We start from the raw sequence: 25,454 nt of genomic DNA, 5'->3' as shown, positions 1-25,454 counted from the left end.
ACAATGGGCTTAGAGGGTCTTAGTGTTCTTGAGTACCCACAGAAGCAGGTACTGTTTAAGGTCAAGGCGGTGGAAGGGAGGAAGAGATGTGCTTATACAGACCTTGAATGACACAATTCTGGCTCAGATATCTTGGGGTCTTTGCCTGGACCCCAGAACCTCTTGTGGATCCTGAATATTGTTCCTCTGTTTGTATGACCCCTTGTATTGCAAGACGAGTGCATACTGCCAAACTTGGAACTACTGTATAGAGAGACTTAACTTTAAAGGTGGATTGCGTGTGCTTAAACAATTTCAGAAGTCTGTCCCAGTGAGCGCTTACTGTGCTCCAAAAATGCATCAACCTGGGGAATGGTTCCACAGGAGCCACAAGAGGAAGGTCTTAGGCAAGCAATTCAGGTTTTTCTGATTAAATACATAATCATGTCCTTGTTGCTAATCCAATACCCACAGTGGGTGTTCCTGTGTCCTTGGTGTGATGCATCTGTGTGGTGAACTAAACAGTCGTATAAGGGGCTGCATTCTTAGGTTTAGGGAGGACAAGGCTTGATATATAATATAGTTATAAGGTATGTCCTTTATGTGGTTCTTTTAAGTCAACCGATCTGACTCCTGGCAGAAGCCATTGGCTTTAATTTATCTTGACCTACTAGGTTTTCCATGTTCATCCTTCCTGTTTCTCTGCTGCTTTGAACATTGAATTTGTGATAGAGTTAGAAATTCCCATTCCATAGATTAGTAGGACTAACCTTGAGAGGGCAGATGAACTGGAGTAAAATAAAAGTTTTCTTGTTGAGAAAAGTACCTGGAAAACTTCTTGTGACCACTGATTGGATATGTTACCGGGAAACATTTTTCTAATATCATGTATTTGCTTTTTTTAGGAAATGATTTAATCGTCTTTTTGGCAGACCAGAATGCACCCTATTTTAAACCCAAAGTAAAGGTATCCTTGAAGTAAGTACAAATACGTTTCTGTAAAATAGTAGTCATTAGTGTAATAATGGTATGCAGTAGCTAGTTGGATTGGCTTTGAAATCAGTTTTACTCAACTGTGGTATTGACACAAAACCACTAGTTATGAGCTATGAGTAGCAGACATTTTGTTAGGAAAAATACTAAATGTGCCAAAGCTTTAAAGTGATTTACTTTTTAAAAATATAAATAAATTTGAGTGGATCCAGATGTGTTCCTGCATAAACACCCTTTATTCCCTTGCATCAGATATGCTTTCTTGAATGTGTTAGGGATTGTCCCTCATCCTGAGTGTGCTGTGGGAGCAGCTCACTTATGGGCTCGTCAGGTCAACTGTGTGTTTTGTATGAGGTGAGGGAGAGTAGTTTGCAAGAGGGGAGAAGGTCAGTGACTTCTGTTCTGATTTTTTGTTGTTTATTGACTGGTAGATGGTGAGTTTTTATGGTTGATTTTGAAGAAATTCAAATCAAGCTGAATTTTTTAAATGTTCAGATAATAGTTGTTATTTTTCTTTTATGTAACTAGCCTTGCTTGAAACACAGTGACCCCTATCAATAGTGAGCAACACAGTTTTGAACCTACAAGAAGCAAGTATTGATTGTTCTCTGATTCAAGGAAGAAGAGATGAGTCCGTGCAGGCTAAAGTGGCATAGAAGGCCATGAGACTTGAGCTTGACCTTAAGATAAGTAAAATTTAGGTGAAGGCTTTCAGCTTTAGGATACAGCATTAACAAGAGATGGCATTAAAAACAGTATATTGTGGAAAGGAGGCCGAAAGATTTGCCTAACAAAAGTGGAGGGTACGCTTTGGTGAGTTATGGACTAGGAAGAGATCAGTGCAGACTAGGAACCTTCATAAATATCAGAAAGAGTTAGAACTCAATCCCATGATAAGTGGAGAATCATTACAGGTCCTTGTTTAAGAGAGAGATGATAGGGCCGGCCACATGGCAGATTTGTTAAAGTTCCACATGCTCACTTCCACAGCCCAGTTTCGTGGGTTCAGATCCCAAGCACGAACCTACTCCACTCATCAGCCATGCTGTGGAGGCATCCCACAAGCAAAGAATAGAGGAAGATTGGCACGGAAGATAATTCAAGGCAAATCCTCCACAAGCAAAAAAAGAGGAGGATTGGCAATGGATGTTAGCTCAGAGCAAATCTTCCTCACCAAAAAAAAAAAAAGAAAGAAAGAAAGAAAGAAAAAAAAAGATGATGAAAATGGTATTTAAAATTGATTTACTTGTTAACCCCGTGCAGGATGAATTGCTATGTAGAAAGATCAGCAATTATTTAGGAAATGGTTTAAAACACTTTTAAAGTCCCCAATGAGCTAATGAGTGCTCAGATTCTACAATATTTAATTTAAACTCAGACATATATTAAAAAAAAAAAAATTGGCCTTGAGTTAGAACATTGAGAGGAAAGTTATAAATGGATAAACAGGAACTTATCCCTCTTGAGAAATGTTCCTGGGTATTAGATGTCAGCATGCTTAGAGTGGAAAGGGAACAGAAGTTGATAAATATTATGTACAAGAATTGAACTATCCAGAAGTGATTTTTTTTTTTGGAAGATTAAAAGTTAAGGAAATTTGTGGTATATAAAGGACTTGGGTTCCACTAAGTTAAAAAATAAATAAATTTCTTTTTCTTTGATTAATGCAGTCTTGTTTTATATACTTTTAAATTTTAGAAACTATTGTTTTTATTTATTTAGAATATTTTTCAAAGTGAAAATAATGATTCTTCACCCTTTTCTCCCCCCACTCCCCTGTTCCTCTCAAATGTAACCACTTTTAAAACTTTTAGCTGTTTCTTCTGGTGTCTATTTCCATATTTTAAAATAAGTTTTTACACTGTAATTTCTTAAGTTATTATTTCATCTCTTGAATTTTTTTTGTTGGCATGGATAAGGATTTAGCATCTTGAAATTATCTCCATCATTTTCATATAGTTATATCACATTTTTTACTTGAATCAGTAGTTGTTGCTTACATTTTGACCATGTAGATTCTGTGTACTTCAGAACCAAGCAGTATACTGTATTTAATTTCTGTACAGTTTTTCCCTTCTGGAGCAAATGATTGCTTTTTAAAAAATAAATTGCCCAGTTTTCTGTGTACCTATCCTTAACTTCTTTGCAGATGTTCCATCGTATCTGCCATATACCTATTGTGCATTTTTGTTTTCCGTTGAGACCTCTGCACTCCTACCCAATCTGGATTCATTCTCTAGGCCTTCTACAGAGCTACAGTTTGGGGCCTTGCCCTTTGCTGTTCTTTGTTTGATCCCTGTTTCTTGGATCCAATGCCATTTTGTTCTTTGCTTCTTCATTTACTTGACTGGAGCGCATCGTCCAGTAAATTCCTGAGAAGGATACACAGTATGTCCTTCCACGTCCAAAAACTTTCCACTCACCCTTAATGCTTTGGTTGGCCTGTAGTCTTCTAGCTTCGTGGGTTGCTATTTTAATCCAATGTTCTTTCTCCTAATCCTTCAGATGTAACTTGTTTTATTTTTAATTTGGGAAGCTATGAGGGTCTCTTCTTTATCTCTTTTGCTCTGAAATCTCATGATGATCCATCTTGGTGTAGATTATTTTTCATTTATTATAGTGGGCATTAGGTGGTCCCCTTCAAGCTACAGGCTTCTATCTTTGGGGCTTTTTAAAATGTTTCATGTTATTTCTTTGATAGTTTTTTTTGCTCTCTTTCAGTAATTCCTGTTAGTTGTTTATTGGACTGCCTGGGTCCATTCTTTCTTTCTTTCTTTTATCTATGTTTTTGTCATTTTGTTTTGTTTTCCTTTCCAGGAGCTTTTCTCAATTTTATCTTAAGTTTTCTATTGGATTTTTTATGTTAGCTGCCATATTTTTTATCTTCAGGAAATTTTCTTTGTTGTCTTAGTGTTCTTTACTCATAGCATGCTGTCATTTTTTTTTATGGACATACTTTTTTACATCTTCAAGTATAATTTTAAAGTTTTATTCTGTTCCCTCTATTATCTCTGTTTTCTTCAGATTCCTTATTGCCATGTGTTTTGGCTCTCTTTAGTATTCATAGTTTTCTTCCAAAGGGAGGTGTCTGTTCACATTTAAGATTTGAGTAAGGCACTCAAGAGCTGACTAGAAACTGCGTGCTGGGCCTTGCCTCCTGCCTTTAGCCCCGTGGGTGTGTCCTGGCTGGCTGGCATCCTGGGAGTAGGGTAGAGCTGGGGGAAGGGTCACACTGTTTCTTGTGTAGACTTCCCATTAACTCCTTGTTTTTAGCTTAAGGCCAAAACCTTACCCTCTGCTGCAACTTAAATCTCTAATGCCTGAAACTTGCCAGAAATAAACTTCTTGGTTCTTGCCTTGGGAAGCAAGAGGAAGAAGGGACCATCACTCACAACACAGACTTAAATTAAACCTCTTTTCAGCCTTGTGCCTCACTCTTGTCTTCCACTGTTTCTGATGACTCCAAATTCTGAGGCTCTCAGGGGTTCTTCAGGGCAAAAAACGTTCCTTCTTGAGTCTTTATCTTCAGGCACTTCAGCTTACAGTTTCCTTGCCCTTCTGAGTCGATTAGCATCCCTCCACCTGCTATCTCCTTTCTTAGCTTTTTGTCTTTGAAGGTTATACTTCTTGTTTTTAATTCATTCCATATCATTTGAAAGAAGAGATACGTGCATGTGTCAATCTGATGTTGTTAAAAGTTCTGCTTCCTATTTTTAAACCGTTAAGAAGCTGGGCAATTGTAGGAGTAAAACCTGATTAGATTAAGTTCCTATCTAATCCTTTGTAAGAAATTCCTATCTATTTCAGAGTACTTCCAGCCCCCAAATCATGAATGTTTTTGGACAAGTATGACTTCCAAGGATGTACAGTTTGTGTTACTGTACATCCATATATACACACATACACATGCGGAGGCATGCACGTTAGGTGCACTTTGCGGCATAGTAGTCTGTGTGATTGCTATATCATCATTTCTAAAGACCAGGTATTTTTCATAGAAAGGTTAATGTATTGTTGGAATTCTTTGAGGAAACTGACATTACCAAAAATATTTTATTGTCATCAGGATCAATTTTAGAGGCCAGCACAACTGAATTTGAATTCCAGCTATTTCATTTAACTAGCTCTTTAAAGTGTTAACACTGAGAGCTACTTAATCACTCCAAACCTCAGTTTGCTGGTCTGTTCATGGAGAATAACAATGTCTGTTCCTGGTGATAAACATTAAATTATCAGATAATAGCTTTTAAGCACTTGGTATACTATCTGGGACACAGTAAGTAGATGCATTATGATAAAGCTATTATTGTTTTTCTTCACTATTCTTAACCTTTTCTGTATTTTCTTCATTTTCATTTCTTATTTTGAAATAAAACATAGATTTCTATAGTCTCAATTCCATTTAGAAAATAATTATTCATAGTCTATTTGGAAACTTGCTGTGTTGCTATTTGCTCTAAGTAGAATTAAATATAAGTTGAATTTAAGACCTATTTTCTGGTTAGATCACTCAGATGACATTATGACAAGACTCCAGAATGTTTTTGTTAAGTTTTCAACGTTAATAATTTTAGAATTATTGTTAAAAATATAAAATTAGGTATGTATGATTTGATAGTATATTGCCAGGTTTGGTAAAAGAACTTATATTCTATTGCAAATCTTGAGTAGTTTCCAGAAATAACATGATTACTTAGTTTTCACTGTAAATTTCAAATCTTCATTAAAATCCACAATTAAATATTTTATGTACATCGTTTAACCGTTAAAATGACAGTGATACTCGTTGCTGCTTTAGCAATTGGTTACGAGCCTCCCTTCCAAATGTCCTGGTGTTCTTGACAAGAGAACTAAGTAAAAAGACGATATTAGCCAAAGCTTGAACATAAAACTGAGCTTTCTCTTGATATATGTCTGCAATTTTTCTTGTTTCTGAAGACTACTCTGCATTCACCCTGAGTTCTTTTGTAAACCAAAGAAGGCTACATACATAAAGGATGATAAGATATTAAAGAAGAGAATGAAATTAATCAGTTCTGTGAAATTTTAAATTTTGTGTTTTTTTTGTGTGGTACAAATATAGAGGTGTCCTTTTTTATTATAACTTGACCGACTATCTTAAAATGCTTGTTTCTTTTAGGAATCACAGTGCACTGATAACAAGTGTAGTCCCGGGAGATTATGACGGAGATTCACAAATGGATGTCCTTTTGACCTATTTTCCCAAAAATATTGCCAACAATGAATTAGGAGCTGTTATCTTCTGGGGACAAAACCAAACATTAGGTGAATTAGTTTTAAGAGTTTTTAATATTTGTCATTGGATATTAAAGGAAAAATTTGCCTGGTATTCTTAGGTAAATGTAACAAAAATATTTCTCTGAAATCAGTTCAGAAATGCAGTTCTTGAGTATCAGTAATTGTCTGTAAAAACTTTTTTAAAGGTTGATTTTTATTTTTCAACCCAGAACTGGTCTGGGATCAATTCCAGAGAACAAAATCCACTCTTTCTAGCTTGAGGAAGAGAGAGATTTATCAAAGGGTTCTTATGGCTTACAGAATTATTGGGATGGCTGAAGAACTCTTTAGTTCTCTGGGCTGAACTTTCAGGAAGCCACTGCCTTTTCATTATCAGCAAGTGGCCAGTTGCACAACTGCTAGAAGGACACTGTCCTTGCTGTGATTCTCACCAGCAAGATGAGTGCCCCGCACCCTGCCTCCTGATGCTCACAAGGTCAGCCATCCGACACTGAAGCAGAAATGGCGGCAGCACAGCCTTCACCTCGTTCCCGCCTTCCAGAACTCACAGGATAGCTGATTGGCAAGGCTTACATTTTCTCCAAAAGCTCAGATGCAAGGATATCTGAGAAATGCTATTTTTGGTTTCTAATCTTCCCAGTGCAGGCAAACACAAAAAAGTTAGAATGAGGTTGAGAATCAGTCTATGACATCCACTCACAAATCTTCAAGTCTTATCTGAAAAGCCAATTAATTATACCTAAATAGACAACTTTATTCATGGAGCCAGATTTCAAGGCCAGGATGGGGGAGGCGGGGGCAGGGCATGGACATTTTAGAGTCAAGTATTTTTGTGTATCTTGCCTTCTTTACACCAAAACCTTAATTGTCAACTGCTCTAGTACTAAATTGGATATAAAGAAAACTAACCTAAGTGATTTTCAGATTGAAGCCTCAAAAAGAAGTTATTATAATGCTAGTCTTCACTGTGGAATGAACTATCCCGATATTTTATCTTTACAAACTTGATGTCCATTTAAGTTAGATTCATAGTATCTCATTAATGGTAATAGTTGGAATTAATTACAGATAAATCTTGAAAAGAGTAAAAGAATATCTTTCCCTAAGTGTTGATTTCAAAAATAATATAAAATGCCTGCTAATTTATATATTTTCTTTCTTCACAGATCCTAACAATATGACTCTACTCAATAGGACTTTTCAGGATGAACCACTAATTATGGAGTAAGTATATGCTTACTTCCCTTTGAATGATTTAAAACTTAGAAGCATAAAATAAAATCTATCACTTAAGAAACTACTTTGCTAAGACAGTAAGTTCATTCTCCCTTTAAAACTGATACTCTTGATTATATTATATTAGCCATGATGGAGAATAGAGGAAAATGAAATTCAATATTTTGGAATGGGGAAGAAATTTGTGTTTTTGTTTTGTTTCACTAGCTTTGAATGTATCCATTATGGATCTATTTTGATTCTAGCCATGTTATTACTCAGAGAATTAAGATAACTCTTTTTTGGGTAAAACTATTAGTGCTTGATTAGCAGATATGAAGGCTACAGGGTTTCCTCTAGAAATTTAGAAAGATTTCTATATTAGGGAGAAGCTTTTGGTTTTTTTTCACAATTCTTCCTTAGTGTTATCATTTTTTTCCTCAGAATAGACTCATGTACCAGGATAAACTGAATCCACATTTCTGTCAGGAGTTTGGTAATGAGGTAGAGAGATCATTTGGGGACTAAAACACTGTGCAGCCACCTTCTCACTTCCAGGGCTGCCTTTTGTACGGTTACTAACATAATAGTCAGACTTCAGTAGGTCAACGGCCGTTAGAAGTCTGAACTATAAGTCCATGGATTAGTCGTCTTAAAGATGTTCAGCTTGATTTCTTTCATAGTTGGGTATTTTTTCATTGTTGTTACAATATTCAAAATTCAAATGTGACTTTTTTATACCAGGTAGGGATTATTTTTGTGGGTTATTTCTCCTAAACCCATCTAACTAAGCAAGTTGGGTTATGATTCTGAAATAAGTGCTGTCTCCTTATTATTCAGGAATAGTCTAGGTTATGCGCAAGTTACAGACAACCCCAAAATCTCACAACAAAAGTTTATTTCTTCCTCACACTACATGTCCAGTGTGGGTCAGTGATAGGCTCTGCTCTATGCCATCACTCAGAGTCAGGCTGTTGGAGCCCCATCATCTGTGGAGCTGGCCCATCTGGACCACATACTCTTTTCATTACCATGGCAAGCTTAAAGAGGGCTGGAGAGTGCAGTGACAAAAATTAAACACTTTAGCCTGGAAGTGACACGTGTCACTTCTGCTGACATTTCATTGACTACAACAGATACTAGTGAGCGTTGTAATGTCTACCACATCTCTCAAAAGTTATGTTTCTTTTAAAGCTAAGTTACAAGGGAGAATTTAATAAAATAGTTGCTTAATGTTTTTAATGTTTCCTTTTCAGCTTCAATGGTGATTTAATTCCTGATGTGTTTGGTATCACAAATGAATCTGATCAGCCACAGATACTATTAGGAGGGTGAGTAAATATGATTATAACCATGTAATTAATGGCACATATTGCTGCTGCAAGGACTGGGTGTCTGTGTGATTTGATTGCTTTACCCATTGGGAAGAATCCCAGCTCAGTGGAAATCTTTGTTGGTAAAGATTTTTAAAAGGGCATTTGATCAACATAAAAGCTTTCTCAAATGGTTGGATTTCATCTGTAACTGCTTTCCATGTAGAGCCAGCTTAATCCGTTTATCCCTCTGGAAATTAGAGATACAAACTTTACAGGTCCCCATCTAAATATTAGTTCGTTAGATGTTTTTAGAAATGGAATGATTGAATTTAAATAGGATAGATAGCTGAGTATCTTGGATGGATTTTCCACCTTAGTCATGTTAGCTCTCAGACTTTTGTTAATAAGTCTTGTTCCTTCTTTCCTTTATTTGTTCAGTGAGCAATCACTAAATGCCTGAAAATGTAAACATTCCTTCTGTAAGCTCTGGAAACTGTTCTGTGTATACTTTATCCTTGACCAATATGTGTGCTGGGATTCTTATTATCCAAGCATGGCGTTCTTAAGAAAAACTGCCTGGAATCTTGCAATTCAAAAATCTCAATTATAATTCTTCTACATTTAAATAGAATGGTCCTCCTAGCACAGGAATTCGTGGTAGCAAGATACTTTCACGAGCTACCTTCAACTTGGTTAATTTTCTCTGTATTTGATAAGGCAAAAATTTAGTTCAAGAGTACAGAACACATTTATTAACTTTTTTGACTTTCCAGCATGTGCAGGGAGCCATTGTGATCAATTTGCCTTCCCCAGGTACTTGAAAATCTAATGAATTTTCCCTCTGTGTTTGGAGAAGTAATGTATTTTTATGATTGGTTTTTGAAATGTGATTCACAGGCACACGGAAGAGTAAATTGTTAAAACTTAAGGTATTCTGTGGAGAAACTGTCGCATTTCCTATTACTTTCTCTGAAGGTTTTCCATAAAGAATATGGGTGTTTTGATGCTAGTCATGGTGACCTCTGAAAGAGTTATTGTGAATCTTAAATGAGAAACCTGTTTTTTCCCTAAACTTTGAAAAATGCCTGGAAGAGAGTCCTGCTTTGGAGACCAATTGGATGGAGATCCTGCTTTGCGTTTGTGGCCATCTCTAGGAGGAGCTGAGTGCGAGCAGCATTGGGGAAACGCACAAGCCACTCCTACAGGGGCAAGCCCTGCGAGTTTTGGGGACTACTTAAGAAATCCTGTTCTTTCCTTTCATCTCCTCCTTTAAAGGCAGTCATGTGATTGAGAATGTGATGGTGACTTCTGGCCTGGTTCATTTCATGGTAACCTCCATTTTAGTCAGAGAAATACTTCAAATATCTTTAATATGATATAGTTTGATCTTTAGAAATTAAAACTTGTGAAATAACTATAATTGGTAATTCAGAAAAGTAAAACTAATATCTTTATGGATTTTCTACTTAATCTACAAGAAAACTATTTAGAATATCATGTGATAGTGTCATAGACATGTTTGCTTTTATTTTTTATACATTATACTCTGGTATATTTAAGTATACTGGACTAATATTCTGGTATTTTATGATATTTTTCATTTAAACTTCAGTTATAGATTGAACAATAGTAGCTAACCACACTGTACATGACAAGTTTGTATTCTGGATTTCGACATTCTAGTCTGGTATACTTCAGTATACTGGAGTAATACTCGTATTTTATGATATTTCTCATTTAAACTTCAGTTATAAACAATTGTAGCTAACCATATTGTATGTAACAAGTTTGTATCCAAGATTTGTTCTGATGCCAATTTAAAAAAATAAGTTAGAAAGATTGACAGAAAAGAATCTCTGTCAGTTACGTTGTTGGATGACTGTGGCCTAGTGTAGGGGAGACGACAGTTCCTCTGCCCCTGGTCCTTCTGGCTGCTCTAAGAATTAAAGTGACATGAGTCAGGACAGCAGGAGAAAATAAAATGCAGTCTAATAACATGTACATGGGAGAAACCCAGGAGGGCTGAGTAACTTGCCAGAATGGCTAAAGCCACCACCTTAAATACCATCTTCAGCTAAAGACAAAGGAGGATGTTAGGGGTAGTGGTTTGGGACTTCAGAGGGTGGAAGACAATTTTCATGAATATGGAAATGTAAATGTTTGATAAACTAGTGTTTGCCGGGCTATCTATCAACAGTGTGACCCAAGAGACAGGACTTTGATAAAAATGGGCTTGCCGGTGACTTCCTGTCTATCATACCTGTTTTACATTATACTATAGTTACGGCGTTAGTTCCTTCCTGGAACAGGCCTTCTGTCTTAAATTCTTTTAGGCAGTTAAGGGAAGGTCAAAGTTTCTTTCATAGTCTTTTGTTCTTAAAAACAATCAAGCTGAAGAGACACATTTCAGGGTGGCCAGCTCTGACCCCCCACACTAGCAATATCATGATTTAGACTGCAGAAAGCTGAATATTTCCTTAGGGGAGCAAGCATTAATATGTTACTAAAATAAGAAAAATAGATTTAGGCCATATCAGTTTTATAAGTTACAGACATATGCATAGGTGCATAAGTGAAAAAGTTATCAGCGTTGACATTTTGGACTATTCGCATGACCTCTGATTGGCAGTCCAATCCTATTTATCAAAAGATTTAACCTACCTTTTGCAACTTAAATATTATGCTTTATGGGTATGCCAGACCCAAGATTATCTTAAATTTAATTAAATTTGGCCAGTACCTTAATTTTATGGGAAATTTGCAATGATCTTTAAATAGAGTGCTGAATGCTCCCATAGGATTGTGCTGGAAAGCCCAGGGCTGTAACCTGGCCCAGTACAGGCATGGAAGTAGGAGATTGCCCACAAGTCGAACTAGCATGACCAGTTTGGCTGGAGTAAAGGTGCAGTTGTTCAGTCTAAGCAGGCGGTGGTAATAGGCAGAAGAATCCCTTTTATTGGTACAGTAGGGGTTATCTGACAGGGGCAGAATGGGTGCTAAATCTACTGAGGCGCCAGAGATCATTGAAGTGTGTTAAATGGTCAAAGGTGAGGCTTCAGTTTGTGCCTCAACCTCACTTTATAATGATGTGAAATAATATAATAATGTGCTGCAATACTTAGAAATAACACCTAGCTAATAAGTGTTAGAAGAGCTTTTGCAGTGATGTGAGGTTATCATTAATGAGCATTTTCTATAAAAGGATGTTTGAAACTGGTGTTGCATAAGCATTCAGAATATTGTTTTTAGTATTGAAATGAAAACATTTGTACCTGTAGCTCTTATCAAAGCCAAATGTAATGTTGCTCTGCTCAGATTTTTTATGATTCATATGCTGAGTTCAAACACAGTTCTGGGTCAGGTCCACGTTGTGTATACTTGGGAATGTTAATGTAGCTATGGGTATGTGACAGATAAATATTTTGCCATACTCTGTTTACTTCATGAGTGATCATGAAACTTTTTTTTTTTTTTTTGGTGAGGAAGATTGGCTCTGAACTAACATCTGCTGCCAGTCTTCCTCTTCTCACTTGAGGAAGATTGTCACTGAGCTAACATCTGTATCAGTCTTCCTCTGTTTTGTATATGGGATGTCACTACAGCATGGCTTGATGAGCGGTATGTAGGCCCACACCCAGGATCTGAACCTGCAAACCCCAGGCCACCAAAGCGGAGTGCGCAAACTTAACCACTGCGCCACTGGGCCAGCCCTGAAAATTTTCTTTGTAATATTATTGGCACTGAAAGCACTCATTTTATCTGTTATGCGGGTGGGTATTTTTACCAGAAAAAACTAGATCTTCTATTTAAATATAGTTAGCTACTCTTGACCCAGAAGGAATAAATCCCTGTTCTTCCATGTAATCTTCTGTCTTTTCTTACATTATAACCAATTATTGGTTTATTAAACCACCCTTCATTCTTACTGCTGATTTTGTTAGAATTATAGAAAATACTGCAAATGCCTATCTTAATGAAATATATTGTATCACTTAAATCTGTTGTTTAGAAAAATATGAAAATTCTGATGAGATTTATAAGACAAAGGAAAACCAAATAATTATCAAGTCGACTTTTAATTTTGTGATCAGCCTTGTGCTCATAATCTTAGCAGAAACAGGTGGCTTTGAGATGATTCACGTTTTCTAGAATCCTGCTAGCGAGCCCCCTTCTAGCCTTGTACGCCATTTATGCTTTGAACGTTGCTCTTTAAAGGAATCTGTTAGAACTTGAGACATAAGTTTTTTACTGGTGTTTCCATAGAATAAGTGCGTCAGTTTTCTAACTTTTCTCTTTTCCTAAGAAAGCTTTGCTGTTGGGGATAAAGTCATTTATTCTCCCATTGTTGCTCACCTTCAGCTTTTTCAAAACTCAGCCACAGAAATAGTGAGCGGCTTTAGCAGAGGACTGAACATTGCATGTGCTGTGATCATTGTGAGTGGCGTGTTACTTAGGATCTGTAATTTTATTTTCTGGAGTCCCACTGGGAGCTTTTGAGGGGTCAGTGAGACGCCCGGGAGTCCCTGGTGGTGTCTCGTACTGCTCGGTTTTGGGTTCTGGCTGGCAGTATTGGATGTAAGTGAACTTTTGTTTGTTTCTTAGTGAATGATTTAACATGTTATTCTCAAAATTTACTCACTTTACTTTTAGTTAAATCTTACAATTTTTAGATATGTATTCTTTGTAGTAATCATTCAGAAAGATAAGCTTTTGAGAAAAGCATAGTTTTATAGTTTCTGTGCAAAGAAATTTGACAGTAACATTTCATCATAAATGTTGATGATATTTAAAACTGTCTGAATTCAGCATATTTCTATTAGCATGTATCAAAATTTTATTTCATTCTTTGAGGGGAAGGTTTTGTCTTGTTTCATTACTATTTGCATATGTATTGAAAAAAGTCCATTTTAAAATGAACGTAGAATACCACTGAACCCCTTAAAATTGTTAAGATGGTAAAATTTATGTTATGTATATTTTACCACAATAAAAAAAATTGCAGGGGCCAGCCCAGTGGCATACTGGTTAAGCTTGCATGCTCCACTTCGGCGGCCTGGGGTTCACAGGGTCGGATCCAGGCATGGACCTTGCATCGCTCATCAAGCCATGCTGTGGGGGCTTCCCACACAAAGTAGAGGAGGATTGGCACAGATGTTAGCTCAGTGACAATTTTCTTCAAGCAAAAAGAGGAAGATTGGCAGGGATGTTAGCTCAGGGTCAATCTTCCTCACCAAAAAAAAAAAAAAAATTGGAAAAAGAAAAACAAGCATAGTTAGAGAAGCTGTGTATACAGAAGAGTTTGAGTAAGATTAGTGTACATTATCATTTCCATTTAGAGTAAGATGAATCATAAGACTTTATAATTCCTGAAAATACAGGTTAAGTCCTCTTTCATTAGACTCCTCTTGCATTTTTTAGAAATATATGTGCTTTTGAAAATACCCTGAAAATACTTGGTTTTTAGCAGTCTGGAGGCCCAGGCTCTGAGCTGCAGTTCCTGAGCTCCACACTAGTCCTGAGCAGAGGTGTGAGTTGAACAGAGGGGCCCTGTGCTGCTCTTCAGACTGCCTGCTCTTCTGTTAGGTCTGCCTGCCACAGGAGCCAGTGCTGCCAAGCACGTCTTAGGTGTAACATTATTGTTGTACACCCTGTGGAGGTAGGAATATTGGGACAAAGTAAGGATATGACTCAAAGAAATCTCCACATTTTCTCTTATGAATATGTTGTTTCTGAGAGGTCCTTAACGTTTCTGGTCCATCCCACACCTTTGAGTTCTAATAAGGGCCCAGATTGAGTGAGTGACCCATCAAGTGTTTACCAGGGTGGCTTTTCTTCTCCAGTGAGGCTGCTTTTCCCGCTCTTCTTCGTATATGCCCCTCTTCACTGTGCCCCTGCAGAAGAGCCATACCACAGGGCTGCACAGCGGATCTGTCCTTTGAGGCACAGGGTCGGATAGGGAAGGAAGAGAAGGAAGAAAATCTTAAGACTTTTTGCTTTTTAAACAACTACTGAGTAACTTTGGGGTTGGCGCTTTATATCAGTTCTCTCATGTTTTTTCTCATAACAGTTAGCTTGTATGGTTAAAGATTTTCTCTCAAGGAGATGGCTTAAAGAGGCTAATTCAGAGGTGAAGTGACCATCGCAAGCTTGCAGTGTATAAATAAATGGTGGATCTGGACTTTGAATCTTAGTCTCCCAGGGTCTAAAGCCTGTGCCCTTGCCTTCAATTCTGTACAGCCATTACCATTGTTGTTGTCACAGAGGGCCTTTGGTGGTGCTCCTATGTGGCTAGCTTGGACTTCCTCGTAGCGTAGTGACTGTTTTCCAAGAAGGAGCATTCCAAGAGGTGTAGGCAGAAACTGCAGATCTCTTTAAGGCCCAGTCCTGGAAGTTAAACAGCATCACTTCTGCTGCGTTCTATTGGTCAAAATAGATGGAAGAACTAGCTAAGACTAAAGGGAATTAGAGGATTACAGACTCTCCCTGTCGATCTGGGCACAACAAAATCAAAATGCAAAAGAGCATTGGGATGGGAAATAATGTGGCCATCTTTGCAAACACAACACAGTAGGCTGTGTTTATTTCCTTTACCACAAGCAGAGACTTACAAAGGAATATGCAAACACAGATCATTTAAGGAGATCACCTTCTGGATCCTCAGGTTTCATGGGCACTCCTACCTAAGATTGACATCCCTGAGAATGTACCTGTTTTCACTGTAACTTTCTCCTCCTTCATATAAGAATGCCATATTCCTTACCTCCCTAAATCTTACTAATGATGCATTTCCTGGAGAATAAAAACCTGCAGGGCACCGAACACAGACATACTAAACTAATAGAATTTCCAATCTTTCTCTTTCTTAATACATATTTCTTTTAAGATGAAGCTTGCCTGCACAACGGAGCATTTTGATCCACATTGAGATATTCTGAATTCAGATGTGCTAGAGTGCAATTGTGGGAGTAACCAGTTTTTGTTTTAATGACTTTGCCTCTCCATTCCTTGACTATTGTCAAAGAATTTGTTATTGTTGAAAGAGGGCCCTGGGAGAGCAAAGCAAAGAGCATCCATAAGAAACACCAAACTCCACAAAGCAGACTTTTCATCTATTTTTAGTACTCGATCCCTGGGACACATCATGAACTAGAAAGAAGATACCCTTTTGTGCCAATGTAGTTTTGGATGATGACAATGATTGTTCAAAATGTGACTGGAATGTTCTCTAGAACTACCAAACCCATACATCAAACTTTTACATAATTTCTTTCATATTTAGGATGTGTTTTTCTATAATGTAGATAAAACCTATTTTATCAAATTGCATTGAGAAAATTTCATTTAAAGTCAAGCATCTTATTTTTTTCTTATGAAATGTTTACTATTTTTTTCTTCTATTACTAGAAAATAAAATTATACACTGTCTCCTGAGCCAGATAATTTCTTACAGTATATACCTTTCCCACTTGTTAAAGTCATTGGAAAAATTCATTATGTCTAAAGAAATAAGAAAGAAATGGTGTTGTTTCTCATTTATGTAGTCTATTTTTATTTAATTACTCCAAAAGTCAGACACCAGAGTTCAATATTCACTGCCGATGAGTGGTGTAGGTCCGCGCCTGGGAACCGAAGCTGGGCTGCTGAGGCAGACCGCGCCAAACTTAACCACTAGGCCACGGGCCAGCCCCAGACTGTTATGTCTTTTATCATACTATTTGTATTGTAAATTATTTTAGCTGTATTACATTGCATTGCTATAAGTTCATTAGTGATAAACAGCATGTTGCTTTACTAGCTTGGTTTTATAACCTATTTTATAAAAATAGATAAATCAATTTTATGAGAATTGCATTATTTTATTTTTTTTAAAGAAAGTAACATTTTTTTTAGTGATTTTTACGATATACTTTTTTTTTTTAGATTTTATTTTTTTCCTTTTTCTCCCCAAAGTACATAGTTGTATATTCTTTGTTGTGAGTCCTTCTAGTTGTGGCATGTGGGATGCTGCCTCAGCGTGGTTTGATGAGCAGTGCCATGTCCGCACCCAGGATTCGAACCAACGAAACACTGGGCCACCTGCAGTGGAACTCACAAACTTAACCACTCAGCCACGGGGCCGGCCCCAAGAATTGCATTATTTTAATCTTAACTGCTTTTAGTGATGTGTCCTACAAAAAATAGTATACTTTTCTCAGCAGTTTTTATAATATTCCTTGAAACACATATTAACACATTTCTTGAATTGAAAAAATGAGGGCAAACTCTTTCTGACAGAAAATAGCTTTCATTTGGAGATTGGTTTGACAGTGAGGACTAGCTTTGCTAATTGGATTATGTGGCAGACATTTTCCATAAATTGAATGAGCTAAAACAGTAGCTCTACTTTTTTTTTTTTTAACTTACATTCTGGAAAATTTTAAACATATGCAAAGATAAAGAGAATGGGACAGTTCATTTGCACATAATGTATCTGACATCCAGCTACAATGAACAACTCTTGGCCAGGCTTATTTCATTCACACCCTGTTCCTCATTTCTCTCTTCTTCTAGCACCTCTCCAGACATTTTTAACCTATAAATATTTCAATATATGTCTCTAAAAAATAAGTATTTTTAAAAATACATAATCACAATATATTTATCATACCTGAAAAATTAAGGAAAAATTTTTAATATTAAATTTCCAGGGAGATTTTAATGAAAATATATGAACAAGATTTCTTAGCATTTATTTCTATAAAGATGAAGAGTAGGAATAGACTTTCTGCAGAATCCTGTCTCATTGCAGCAGTGTCATATTCTAAGAATAAATAAACTAGTATATTTTAAAGCTCCTTTTATCTCTTCAAAAATGCGTTTTCAATAAAATTTTACCTTTGGTTTAGTAAGTTATTGAACTATATAATATGTGTTTTCATCAGTTGTACACTAATAGTTAAAATAACCCAACCTCAAACATTTTTTTAAACACTTGGATACATAAACAAAAGCAATTTAAGTATCAATTTTAATTTATATACCAATTTGTAGTCATACATTTCTTTGGAGACATATGATCGAGTGATCACTAAAAAGACTTCAGATATAAAAACATTTTACATCATGATAAAGTTCTGTAAGGGAAATTGATATCGAAACTGAAGTGGGTTCGTTCACCCATTGTGCAGCAAGCAAATCTCTGAGATGGGGTGTAGTGGAAAAAAGTAGGATTTTTTATTGCAAAATGCTAAGCAAGGAGAATGGGCATCTAAAACTGTAATCCCAAACTCCCCAGAAAGCTACAAACAGGGATTTTTATTTAGGGTTTTAGGTAGGGGAGTGGGGCATGTAGCCTTGCTGGCCAGTGTTTTCCTGCCAGCCTACACTTGACCTTGAGAGGCTGCTTGCAGGAAGGAGGAGATAAGGAATTCCACAGGTGGCTGCCCTTGGTGGATAGTAGATTCCAGTCCCAGGAAACTCTGGGAAGCTTCAGTTTCTTGATATTCTCTGGACATCAGTTTCCCTGTGATAGACTTCAGGGGCCTGTGATGTGTCGAAACTTTAGTGTGAGCCCCATCTGCAGCCACCTGGGCTTTAACAATTTGTATCTTCTATTTAGTTGTAAAGCTCAGGGTAAAGGTTAAAGAAATGTATTTACATATGAGTGCTTTTAGGTTTAACCCCATATATGCTGGGTTTAATGTAGGGGAACTGATATCAGGGCTGGTATCAAAATGGAACAGGAGTACAAGTTCAAAGATGAAAGATGTACAATTAAAGAAGAGCTTGTTCATGTGGTTTTTGTGTGTATGCAGATGATGGTGGATAACAACTCACTATGGTATTTATGTTCCACTGGATACATTTTTTAAGAGTAATCATTTTATTTTAAAATCTCAGTAATTCTAATAGCTTTGAAGATTACATATTTTGTGGCTATTTAAGCTGATGAAAACATTTAGGTTACTTTCTTAGAAATGAACTTAAATGTGTTGAGGGATAAATAGTTCTTCATAATTCTTTTAGCACCCATCTAAGCAAAAATGTTTGAAGACCACTGGATTAAAGAATTAGGCAGCTTGGCAAGGCATGCTAGACCCATGTTCATGCTAGACCATCTCCTAGTAATTGCTTGTACCTGGATATCTTAAATAATGATAAATCAATATAGGTTGATCATTGAAAAGTGGGTGGATTAGCAGTCAGTTCAAAGAGAAGTTACCATAGGCAACCAGAAGCTACAGTTGACATTAATTACATTTAAATTCATCCTTTGATAAATGCTATTCTTTGAGATTAAGGTGATGATGCCCGCAAATTAGAACACCTTTACATAATTATGTTTCCTGTGGGAGGAAAAGCTAATAATTTGAATTTTCTACAGAAGTCAAGAAATGTCAACAAATAGACTCAGCATGGCTCAGAATTGCCCACTTTTTCACCTCTGCTGTGTCTTCCTTTGTAATCTAGAGCAGTTTGTATTTGTGACCTTGGCCTTCAAATGGAGTTGAGCATGTATATGGGAAGATTATTGTTTATATGAGTATACTTGCTTGAAAAATATGGTTGTCTGCTTATTATTGAAAAACTATGATGCGTACAAAGAGCAACATTCAAGGTAGAAGGAGAAATGAATTTTATTTTCAACTGTGAATTTTTAAACAATTTAATCCTGATAGACAACTGTATGTATGTTCAATTTTCGACCATCTTAAAATGCATCACAAAAAGAAACAACAGCTCTCTCTTTCACCCAACTTCGGTAAGCGTCAGAATAGTAAATAGACACTGTGTGTAAAATAAACTATAAGGATCAGCTAACTACCTTTTAAGAGATGTTAATGTAAAATTGCAGACTATAGATAACAAGTATAAAACTTAAAATACTGTGACGAACTTGAACATTGATTTAAAATGTTCAAGAAAGCAAGATTACAGTTAATATTCTGTTAGGAGTTGCAAACTCAGATGTCTGCAGGGGCCCATTAGGAAACCATAGCGAGTGAAGCAGTTGGGGAGACTGGGACTTCAGCTGCCTGCAGGCACTAGATCTGTCTGAAAAGAGCCACTTGGTTCCCAGACATTCAGATATTTCAAGAGAAGCTGGAAATCCAGATTTTCATGTGAAATCTGATTTTTTTATTTAGGTTTTACCAGTGAATTCAGAATTTTCAAAACAATGTGTGGGTCAAATAAAACACATCATTATGATGAATTTGGCCCATGGTCTGCCACTTTATGACTTCTGCCTTATCACTATTCTAGATTTCTTCATTTGAAATGTGCATCTTGTTAAGTAGCTCCTAGGATAAAATGTCACAAGTTAGTGGAGATTTTCCAAAATTCCAGATGTAGCTTATTTCAAACTATAAAAAAACTCTAGGGGCCAGCCCAGTGTCATAGTAGTTAACTTCATATGTTCCGCTTTGGCAACCGGGATTTGCAGGTTCAGATCCCAGGCGTGGACCTAGCACCACTCATCAAGCCACGCTGTGGCAGAGTCCCACATAAAATAGAGGAAGATTGGCACAGGTGTTAGCTCAACAACAATCTTCCTCAAGCAAAAAAACAAAGAGGAAAATTGGCAACAGGTGTTAGCTCAGGGCCAATCTTCCTTATCTGCCCCCCCAAAAAAAATTCTACAGGGAATGAGATCAATAACTGTTCAGGTAGTAATTAAAGACAGCCGCATGATTAACTTCATTGAGCCGAACTCTGTAAGAGCTTGTGTTTTTTTACTCACTTTTGACCTGTAATTACAAATTTGTTGGGAACATTAGGAAACTTCTGAAATGACTTTGGGTTAAACTTGTCATAGAATCTCCAGGGTGAGTCTGATTATTTTGTTAATAATTAAAAATACTTTAATGCATAGAATTTAAAAACTGATGAATAAATGGCCTGTCTTAAAAAGAAGTCAACCGGCCATTATTAAATTGGACTTAATTGCAATTATTTTAAGCATTTCTAACCTTGCATAGTATGAGAGAAGAACATGACATGAATGCTTGGCGTTGGATTACTTTACAACAAAGACTAAATACAATTTCTCAATTTATTTTAATATCTTATTGTGGTGACCTAAAATTATGGGGTTTGGGTTAAAATAATAAAATCAGGTTGTATAAATACTGCTTGGTTTTGTTTTTACGATCTCGTTTAGGTTACAGATCAGGCCCAGTGAGTGCTGGAAAGAGTGTGGAAAAAGGTTATCGAGAAGTTAGTGTTTGTAGAACATGGACCCTTTGTGTAGGGAAAATTTTCTCCTGATGAACGCTTAATCTTTTCTCAGATTCCAACTGCCAAGAACAAATTAGTTAATCGTTTCTCTCCACTTTCCAAACACATCAAAACCAAATTCAGGAATAAAGTTTGTTTGCTGTCCAGTCAATTGGATACTACGTTCACAATTAAACTGGACTTAATGAGCCTTAAATTGCTCTTCAGAGGTGACATATCTGTGCTTTCATATTGGACTGGAACATAGTACTATGAAAAAAATAGCAAATTCTAAGCAGAAGTAGAGAAGAGTAGGACATTCTGCTTGAGAATATAACTCAGTCCAGCTAGTATTTGCTCACAAGACTGTAATTCACGTCCACCAGTGTTTGGGAGCCAGGTTCTGGTTAGACATTGTAGATACAAGTATCTGTGAGTCATGGGGCTCTAAAGGAGCTTACGCTCTCGGAGATAGTTCCTCAAGTGACTTTAATGCAAACCACAGTGCTGTCAGTAAGAAAAATGTTAATAGGAAAACAGTAAGAGAAGAGCAAAGGCCTTTTAAGGAGGAAGCTGATGTGAGTAGGGTCTTAATAAGTGGGAGGGAGTGCCTTTGACACTGGAGTGTTCTCTACTCCTGAGGAATTGTGGGGGAATGATTTTATTTAAAGTTGCTCTTCTTTCTATAGTTCATAATAGTCAACCAGTGTGACCTTCCTAGTATTTATAATTGTACTCTGGTTATCTTAGATGTTAACGTTAGGGGAAACTGGATGAGGATATATGAAAACTTCGTACTATTTATTTTTTTAATGAGATAAAATTTACGTATCATAAAATTAACCATTATGAAGTGTACAGTTCAATGATACTCAGTACATTTACAGTGTTGTACAGCCCTGTCACCTAGTTCCAATAGCTTTTCATCTAGTTGCAATAGTTTTTTATCACTCCAAAAGGAAACCCTGTACCAATTAAGAAATCACTGTCTCTTTACCCTACCCCATCCTTGGTAACCAATAATCTTCTTTCTGTCTCTATGGATTTGTCTGTTAGGGGTATTTCATATAAATGGGATAATACAGGATGCGACCTTTTATGTCTGACATCTTTCACCTAGCATAATGTTTTAAAGGTTTATCCGTTTTATACCATGTGTCAGTACTTTGGTCCTTTTTCTGGCGGAATAATATTTCCATTGTATGGATATATGATATTTATCCGTTCATCCCTTGGTGGATGGATATTTGCATTATTTCTACTTTGTGGCTATTGTGAATAGTGCTGCTAAGAGCATTCAGGTACAAGTATTGTTTGAATACCTGTTTTCACTTATTTTGGTTATATAGCTAGGTATAGAAATGCAAGGTCATATGGTAATTCTATGTTTAGCTTTTTGAAGAACTGCCAAACTGTTTTCTACAACTGATGCACCATTTTGTATTGCCAGCAGCAATATATAAGAGTTTCTGTTTTTCACATCCATCCAATACTATTTTCTGGCTTTTGCTTATTGCCATTCTTGTGGTTGTGAAGTGGTTTCTCATTGTGTTTTTGGTTTACATTTCCTTAATGACTAGTGGCGTTTAGCATCTTTTGATGTGCTTGGTAACCATTTGGATATGTCTAGTCCTTTGCCCGTTTTTTAATTAAGTTGTTTGTCTTTTTGTTGTTGAGTTGGAGAAGTTCTTTATATAGTCTGGATGCTAGGCCCTTATCAGAAATAAGATTTGCATATCCAAGGTCATGAAGATTTACCCCTATGTTTTCTTCTGAGAGTTTTATAGTTTTAGCTTTATGATCTGTTTTGAGTTAATTTTTGGTATACAATGCAAGATGGGATCTAAATTCATTCTATTATATGGCTTAAAACTTTGGAATTAATATTCCTAGAAGATAATCGTTGTCATTCTCCACAGACTTGGAAAAAACCATCAGTGATAATATTAAATCATTTCTTATACTTAAAACAAAGTATTGGGGCCAGCCCCATGGCCTAGTGGTTAGGTTCAGCATGCTCTGCTTTGGCAGCCCAGGTTCGGTTCCCAGCGGGGACCTACAGCACTTGCTGGTGGCCATGTTGTAGCAGCAGCCTACATACAAAATAGAGAAAGATTGGAATGAATGTTACCTCAGGACAAATCTTCCTCAGGGAAAAAGAAAAGAATCAAAGACATAAATATAAGAGCTAAAACTATAAAGCTTAGAGGGAAGCATAGGGGTAAATCTTCATGCCCTTAGATTTGGAAATGGATTCTTAGATATGACACCAAAAGAACAGGTGACAAAAGAGAAAATAGATGATTCAGGATCATCAAAAATAAAAACTTTTGTACATCACAGGACACTACCAGGGAAGTGAAAAGACAGTGTACAGAATAGGAGAAAACATTGGCAAATCACATATCAGATAAGATCTAGTATTCAATCTATATAAAGAACTCTTACAACTCAAAAATAAAGCAATAAATAACCCAATTTAAAAATAGGCAAAGGATTTGAATAGACATTTCTCCAAAGAAGATATATAAGTAGCTGATAAGCACATGAAAACCTACTCAACATCATTAGCCATCAGGAAAATACAATTCAAAACCACGAAATACTATCATACTTTTTAGGATAGCTATCATAAAACAAATGGACAGTAGTAAGTGTTGACAGAGAAATGGAGGTGTTGGAACAGTACTACGTTGCTAATGAGAGTGTCAGATGGTGAATCCACTTTGGAAAAGTGTTTGACAGTTCCTCAGAAAAGTGAACATACGGTTGCCATGTAACCCAGCAATTCCACTCCTCAGTGTATACCCAAAACAATTGAAAACATATGTCCACAAAAAACACGTACATGAATATCCATAGTAGTGTTACTTATAATAGCCAAGACTGGAAACAAGCCAAATGTCCATCAACAGGTGAACAGATAAACAAAAAGTATAGTCATACAATGAAATGTTATTCAGCCATTAAAAGGACTGAAGTACTGACACATGCTACAACATGGATGAACCTGAAAACGTTATTCCAGGTGAAAGAAACCAGACACAAAAGGCAATATATTATGTTACTGCGTTTACACGAAATGTCCAGAGTGGGGAAATCTATAGAGACGGAAAGCAAATTAGTGGTTGCCAGGGGCTCCAGGGAAGGGAGAATGAGAAATAAGTAATGGTTATGGGATTTCTTTTTGAGGTGACCATCGTGTTTTGGAATTAGATAATGGTGATGATTATACACTGTGAAAGTACTAAAAATCAACTAAATTATACACTCTAAAAGAGTGAACTTTATGGTATGTGAAATATCTCAGTAAAAGTAAATGAATTTTAAAAATACCTTGCATGCACAGATTTTTCTGTTCTAGAACAATGGTCATTTTTATGTTTGCCTTAATAAAATGATTTTTTTTTTTTTTTTAGGAATTTGTCATGGCATCCTGCATTGACCACTAAAAGTAAACCTCGAATTCCGCATTCTCATGCATTTATTGATCTGACTGAAGATTTTACAGCAGGTGAGTTGCACATAAATATATTTCTTTTAAACTGCCAAAGAATTATGAGATTTGATTTGATTTGATTTCTTAGTAGTCATTTGCTATTGAATTGAATGTTAAAACTAAAGGGTTATAAGGAAGTCGGTGATATTGGATACATATAAAAAATACTGGATATAAAAAATAAGTCTTTAGTTGTGGTTTTTGGATTCTCCACTTATTGTGAATTTACGGTAATTTAGACACATGTTGCCTGATGTTTCTTTCTCTTTCCATTTAAAAATTTTTGACTAATGTGATAAACTTAATTATAAGAAAAATATTTGGCTATGTATTAAAATATTTCAAAGGCTTTTTAAAACTTTTTAATATGGAAAATTTTAAACATAGAAAACTGGACAGAATAGTGTGATATATGCACTTTTGATCATCACCTAGCTTCAACAATTATCAGTAAATGGCCAATCTCATTTCATCTGTACAGCCACCCACAAGCCGCTCCCACCCCAGATAATTTCAAAGGAAATCCCAAACATAGTGTCATTTCATTAGTAAATATTTCAATCTATATCTCTAAATGATAAGGACTTTTTTATTTTTAACAATCACAAGATCATTTTCAAAACTAAAAAAATTTAACAATAACTCCTTAATATCATCAAACATTTATTTACTATTGAGAATGCCCCAGTGTTTTTATCAAATCAGGAACTAAACAAGGTACGTACATGGAAAAAACATTATCTGTGTGGTAGAATTTCTCAGTCTGGATTTTGCTGATCCATCCCTGCGGTGTTAACATGTAACACTGTCCCCTGAATTTCCTCTAAACCAGGAGTTAAATTTGGAGCCTTGATCAGAATCAGACTCTTTTTTTTTTTTTCTTGGTCAAAAATACTTCCTAGATGTTGCTGCTTGTTTCAGCCAATTATGAGACACATGATTTAGGTTCTCTCTTTTGTGATGTTAAGTCTGATCAGACTTCAGTTTTCCTCACC

General features: G+C 36.3%; 1 protein-coding gene across 1 annotated transcript in view; it reads left to right on the top strand.

The window, feature by feature from the left end:
* Nucleotides 1-25,454, top strand: part of ITFG1 (integrin alpha FG-GAP repeat containing 1) — a 266,570-nt gene that overhangs the window by 1,162 nt on the left and 239,954 nt on the right. Inside the window, exons 2-6 of the mRNA XM_070613598.1 lie at nt 885-957; nt 6,113-6,258; nt 7,398-7,455; nt 8,703-8,777; nt 24,380-24,474. Of these exons, the coding sequence (XP_070469699.1) occupies nt 885-957; nt 6,113-6,258; nt 7,398-7,455; nt 8,703-8,777; nt 24,380-24,474 (447 nt within the window). The remainder of the gene's footprint in view (nt 1-884; nt 958-6,112; nt 6,259-7,397; nt 7,456-8,702; nt 8,778-24,379; nt 24,475-25,454) is intronic.

This window comes from Equus przewalskii, chromosome 3, assembly GCF_037783145.1.
Source record: "Equus przewalskii isolate Varuska chromosome 3, EquPr2, whole genome shotgun sequence".
NCBI lineage: Eukaryota > Metazoa > Chordata > Mammalia > Perissodactyla > Equidae > Equus > Equus przewalskii.
The sequence above is the reverse complement of the archived record's forward strand: the minus strand, read 5'-3'. Positions and strand labels throughout refer to the sequence as shown.